At 37.0% G+C, this 6545-nt stretch overlaps 1 protein-coding gene across 1 annotated transcript in view; it reads left to right on the forward strand.

Annotated features, from left to right (window-relative positions):
- The window catches only part of LOC106873276 (S-adenosylmethionine mitochondrial carrier protein), a 22358-nt gene extending 16215 nt beyond the window's left edge, over positions 1-6143 (forward strand). The window contains exons 8-10 of the mRNA XM_014920570.2: positions 1177-1241; positions 4183-4256; positions 5635-6143. Of these exons, the coding sequence (XP_014776056.1) occupies positions 1177-1241; positions 4183-4256; positions 5635-5743 (248 nt within the window). The 3' untranslated portion in view covers positions 5744-6143. The remainder of the gene's footprint in view (positions 1-1176; positions 1242-4182; positions 4257-5634) is intronic.
- The last annotated feature ends 402 nt before the right edge of the window (positions 6144-6545 follow it).

Here is a 6545-nt window from a genome sequence, read left to right on the forward strand (position 1 = left end):
TTATTATATCCATAGGCGGATATTTTTAGTATGAAGTGGTAAAGAGTGTGATGTGCTGAAAAAAGAGAGAACAGTACTTGAAGTGTAGTTTCATTCCAGTGGTAAATATCCGTGTAGAAATCCGTGCAAAGTAATCCTTGTGTGAATAATCCGGAAATTTATGTTGGAACGATATATATATATATATATGCACTCTTTACTTGTTTCAGTCATTTGACTGTGGCCATGCTGGAGCACCGCCTTTAGTCGAGCAAATCGATCCCAGGACTTATTCTTTATAAGCCTAGTACTTATTCTATCGGTCTCTTTTAGCGAACTGCTAAGTTACAGGGATGCAAACACACCACCATCGGTTGTCAAGTGATATTTGTGGGGACAGAGACACAAACATATACACACACACACCTCCGCTTGTGAAGACCTGTTGAGGCAAGTGAAATCGAAACCGAACTAAATTCGACGACTGGCACCCATGCCAACGTCGTCTCCTTCATTGGACACGAAACTCAGCTTGCGAAGACTTATTGGGGCAAGCGAAATACCCAACTAAATAAGGTAGGATTACAACAAGTCAGCTGTTAATATCATGTCGTTGATGTATCTATGGCCCAGTCACATAACTATCTGTATCCCAATCTACCTGAAGGTAAAAAGAAGTACTACAAAAGAGTCAGCAAATGTAGCATTTTAAAACGGATGAGTGTTTAGAGGTTTTTTAATTTTTTTTTCACTAAGTACAACTCTGAATGAGCATAGAGTAAGATGGGCAGCCTAACACTTCATTTAAAACATGTAAACAAAGACTTTAGAGTGACACTATGGCCCTATAGGATTCACCATCACACACATGCATGTATGTGTAAGTATTTATATTAGAAAGACAAAAAAAATTTTCTCCTACTATCAGGAATAAAACATAAAACGTATGATGGTCTCCCTGTATTTCTGATGAGGTTTAATAATACCAAAATATGTCTAGAGATGTTAAGGCCACAGGTGAGACTCACCCACATCTGCATGTATACATTGTTTGTAAATGATTTGACAAAAAAAGAATGCACTTCACTTTGGGTGAGATTTCTATGAAGATTTCTTGATTCACTACATTATGTTAACACTGATTTTATTTTGTGATGGGAATATATTGACATCAAAAATAAATATGTTTATCTGTAGGAGGAATTGCTGCAGGGACAACCACTCCATTAGATGTAGCTAAAACAAGGATCATGTTGGCAAAGGTATATTATTTTTATGCTGTTATTATTTTAAAAACCAAATATGATTTAAAATCTTTCTTTCTAATTTTATTGGCTCTGATTTCTATTCACTCGAAATGTTATACCACCTGAAGATAATTTTCATTATTTTATGATATAACAGGCTTGGCTGTGTGATTAGGAAACGCACTTGGCAATTATATGGTTTCAGGTTTATTCCTGCTGCATAGTAACATATCAGGTTGGTGCAAAAGTTATGTCTGATTTAAAGATCTAAGATAAAAATGAATAAGCCAATGAATATTTATTCATTAACATACTCTCCGTTGCTTTCAATGACCTCATTCTATCATTCAACAACCTTATAAATGCCTCGCTTGTAAAATTCTGTAGGTTTAGAACCAAAATATGAATCTAACTCATTTTCAATCTCTTCTCTTGTTAACCTAAGTCCATCAAAATGCTTCTGTAGTCCTCGGAACAAATGGTAATCAGAAGGAGCAAGGTCAGGAGAATATGGAGGATGAGGCAGTATTTCCCAACCATGTTCTTCCAAGAGAGTTTTCGTCAGTCAAGCTGTGTGAGGACGAGCATTATCATGACGGAAGATGACACTCTTTCTGTTAACCAAGGATGCTTGCTTTTGGCTCAGAACTGTTTTCAAATTACAAAGTTGCTCACAGTAAAGATTAGCATTAATTGTTTGGTTGTTGCCCAACAGTTCATAATGGATTACTCCTTTAATATCCCACCATACATTCAACATGATCTTCTTTGGATGAAATTCTCCTCTCAATTGCTGAAATGGCCGTCCTCCTCAACTGATCCAAGAATGGCAGTGTTTAACATTATGGTAAAGAATCCACTTCTCATCACTTGTAACAAGCCTGTCTAAAAATGTTGCTTGAAAGTGTCACGAAAGCAATGATTGACAACAAGCGACACGCTGTTGTCGATTCTCTGGGGACAGCTCGTGAGGGACCCATTTTCCAGCCACTGAAACTTTTCCAATGTGTTTTAGCTGGCATACCACGGTTGTATGGGCCACGTTTAATTGTTCTGCAAGTTCCCTAGTGGTAACTGTAGGGTTCTCTGAAACGAGCTTCCAACATTTTGGAATCAAGTTTTTTTTGGACGACCCTCTTTTGGCTCTTCTTTCAAAGTGAAATCACCACTTCAGAAACAGGAAAACCACCTCCTGCAACTTCTTTCATTCACTACATTATCCCCATAAGTGCTCTGAATAGATCTTGCCGCACTTGCATTAACACCTTTATGAAACTTGTAGAGCAAAACATTTCTTATGTGATCTTTAGATGGGACAAACATGGTGGTAAAATTTTCTGAGAATTAAGGCCAGAAAGAAAATAATACAAATTAGACACAGAGATATCTTAAAACTATAAGAGGAGGTTAAAAAATTGGTAAATTCGTTGAAACATTTTTTATAGAAATCAGACATTACTTTTGCACCAGCTTGATATATATATATATATATATATATATATATATGAAAGAAAAGAGATTAAAAATCCAGGCAAATACTTTATAAGCATTTTGTAGGGATCAAACTTGGCTAAATAAATTGCTAAATTGTTCATTGTAATCCACATTGATTGTAAAATTACTTTCGGTTGTCTGTCTAATGAGTAAATCTGAAGTTTGAACAGTGAATAAATTTAGTATAGAAGATAAACAAAGAATGAAAAATTATACATTCCTTAATTTGCTTATACACCTTTCAGATAGGCTGGCATTTCAAATTTCTGTGATACAGTAATCATCACGCATATTTACTGAGCTCATATTTGATTGACTAAGTTTCTACAGAGATCAAGAACCAAATTGAATCGAAATTGAACCATACTCGATGACTGGTCACTGCACCAGTGGAGCACTAACAGCACTGTCGAGTGTGTTCATTGCCAGAGCAGCTGTCTGGCTTCCATGCTAGTGGCTCGTAAATAGCACCATTAGAGTGTAATCGTTACCAGCGTTGCCTTCTAGCACTTGTGCTGGTGGCACATTAGAAAATCATTCAAGCGAGGTCGTTGCCAGTGCCGCTGGACTGGCTCCCATGCAAGTGGCACATAAAAAAACACCTTTTGAGCATGGCCGTTGCCAGTACTGTGTGACTGGCCCTCGTGCCGGTGGCACGTAAAAGCACCTACCACACTCGGAGTGGTTGGCGTTAGGAAGGGCATCCAGCTGTAGAAACTCTGCCAGATCAGATTGGAGCCTGGTGCAGTCTTCTGGCTTGCCAGTCCTCAGTCAAATCGTCCAACCCATGCTAGCATGAAAAGTGGACGTTAAACGATGATGATGATGATGAAGCTCTTGGTCTGCCCAGGGCTATAGTAGAAGACACTTGCCCAAGGTGCCATGCAGTGGAACTGAACCCAGAACCATGTGGTTGGGAAGCAAGCTTCTTACCACACAGCCACACATGGTGCAGGCATCGCTGTGTAGTAAGCTTGCTTTGCAACTACATGGTTCTAGGTTCAGTCCTACAGCAAAGCACCTTGGATAAATCTCTCCTACTATAACTTCAGGCCAACCAAATCCTTGTGAGTAGATTTGGTAGATGGAAACTGAAAGGCCTACAAGATGGATATATGTGTGTGTGTGTGTGTGTCCACCACCAGCACTAGGTTATGGTGTGTTTACACCCCCATAACCTAGTGGTTCGGCAAAAGCTGACAGAAACATTAGCAAGCCAGGCAAAATGCTTAGCAGTGTTTTGTCTGTCTTTACGTTCTGAGTTCTAATTCCACAAGGTCAACTTTGCCTTTCGTCCTTTCAGGGTCGATAAATTAAGTACCAGTTGTGTACTGGGGGCGATCTAATCGACTGGACCCCTCTCCCAAAATTTTGAGCCTTGTGCCTAGAGTAGAAAAGAATATATCCTGAAATTAAAATATTCTATAATTTTTTTTTTTCGTCTTCTCTTCTCTGACTGTAGAAAGACTCATCTCTTGCTTCTGGGAAGATTATCGGTGCTTTGAAACTCATTTACCGTGAAAAGGGATTTTTTGGGTAAGAAAGATCTTTATTTGGACAATAACTATAGTTGATACATTAGTTAATAAATGTCATATATAAGTGTAGGCATGGCTGTATGGTTAAGAAGCTCGCTTTGCAACCACATGGTTTCAGGTTCATCCCCACTATGTGGCACCTTGAACAAGTCTCTTCTACTATAGCCCTGGGTTGACCAATGCATTGTGAGTGAATTTAGTAGACAAAAACTGTGGGGGGGGGGGCCTGTCAGATATATATATCCATGTGTATGTTTGTGCTCCACCACTGCTTGACAACCAGTGTTTGTTTATGTCTCCATAACTTAGTGGTTTGGTAAAAGAGACTGATGGGATAAGTACCAGACTTAAAGTAAATACTGGAGTTGATTTGTTTGACTAAAACCATCAAAGAGATGCCCCAGCATGGCTATAGCCCAGTGAATAGAACAAGTAAAAGATAAAAGATATAAATAGCTTTAGTCTTATTGTATAGAAATTTTTAGGTTAGAAAATGTGATTGGAATTGATCACATGTTTTGCTTGTTAAACATGTATATTCTTCAGCAAGACTTAATATATTTTCATTAAAACCCATCAGGATTAGAGAAAGGAAGAAACTAATGATAATTTCTTACATTGGTCAGAAATGGTTGGCTGACAATGTACTTGATTGAATCAACACCTGTACATATCTGGTACTTTATCAGATGAATAACAGAAGTCAACTCCGTTTACCCATCACAACTGAATAAACTGGAGGAACATGAAATGACGTGCCTTGCTTAAGGATTTGAACTCACAATCATTTGATCACGAGTCAAACATTCTAACCATCAGGTCATATATATTTTCACAAGTTTAGAGAATATTTCAGCCTTATAAATAATCTTTTGTAAAAAAAAAAAATAATAAAGGCGCAGGAGTGGCTGTGTGGTAAGTAGCTTGCTTACCAACCACATGGTTCCGGGTTCATTCCCACTGCGTGGCACCTTGGGCAAGTGTCTTCTACTATAGCCTCGGGCCGACCAAAGCCTTGTGAGTGGATTTAGTAGATGCAAACTGAAAGAAGCTTGTCGTATATATATATATATATATATGTGTGTGTGTTTGTCCCCCCAACATCGCTTGACAACCGATGGTGGTATATTTACATCCCTGTAACTTAGCGGTTCAGCAAAAGAGGCCGATAGAATAAGTACTAGGCTTACAAAGAATAAGTCCTGGAGTCGATTTGCTCGACTAAAGGCGGTGCTCCAGCATGGCTGCAGTCAAATGACTAAAACAAGTAAAAGAGTAAAAAAGTAAATAAAAGAGAGAGAGAAAAGAAATTATCTGCTTTAGTTTGGATTGAAATATGTTTTCTTTTCATAAAACTTTTAAACTTTCTTTTGTAGCCTTTATTCTGGAATTGTGCCCCGTGTCATGTGGATTTCTGCTGGCGGTGCTATTTTTCTGGGAATTTATGATGAAGTTAAACATCTACTATCATTGGTTTTACATTAAAATCAAAGAGAAATATTGTTGAATTTAATATTTTTAAAGAAGAGAACAGGTTTTATATTTTTTTAATTTCTTTATTTTTTAAAATTTTGTAAACGAAATAAAGAAAATTTTGATTTTTTTTTAAAACAAATTTAACAATTTTTATCATTATTTTATTTTGGCACAGAAGTTGTTGTTTTTTTTTTGTAAGTGGTTAACTCATTGATGATGAGTTCAATTCCACAATAAACGTTTTGCATTTTTTTGTGACACCTGGTTTTACATCTCGGACCCATTTCAGAAGTGATTTTTATATCATGTAGCATAATTTAAACATATAAATATACTTTCCCAAGAAACTATTTATGCCATCCATGCCTGCATGGAGAAAAAAATTTCTATTAAACTATTAAAAGCTTCACCCTTATGTTTTTATTTTGTATTGTTCCAACCACCATGCAATAAAAATTAGAACCAGTATTTCAAGAATGGAGAGAAAGAATTTTATACTTGCCTCAGTGAATACACTGTTTACACCAATCTGTCTTGATATTACCTTTTCACCCTGATCTAATTCAGTACATGAATCAGAATACAGTATTAACTTGGGCTAACCCATATCATTGATAATTTCTGATGTGACCCTCACTGGCAATCAACTTCTGTTTAGTTGGAGATGCTGTTCTTATTTTGGCTATTCTAGTTTCATTCTCACACACATATAGCAATTAATGATAACAAACCGAGTAAAGTAATCATGAATATGAATAAAATGGGACTCACACAATAATATCACCATATCCCAGACCAAAATGAAGTGGTC

Source organism: Octopus bimaculoides, chromosome 1 (genome assembly GCF_001194135.2).
Source record: "Octopus bimaculoides isolate UCB-OBI-ISO-001 chromosome 1, ASM119413v2, whole genome shotgun sequence".
In the NCBI taxonomy this organism is placed as follows: domain Eukaryota; kingdom Metazoa; phylum Mollusca; class Cephalopoda; order Octopoda; family Octopodidae; genus Octopus; species Octopus bimaculoides.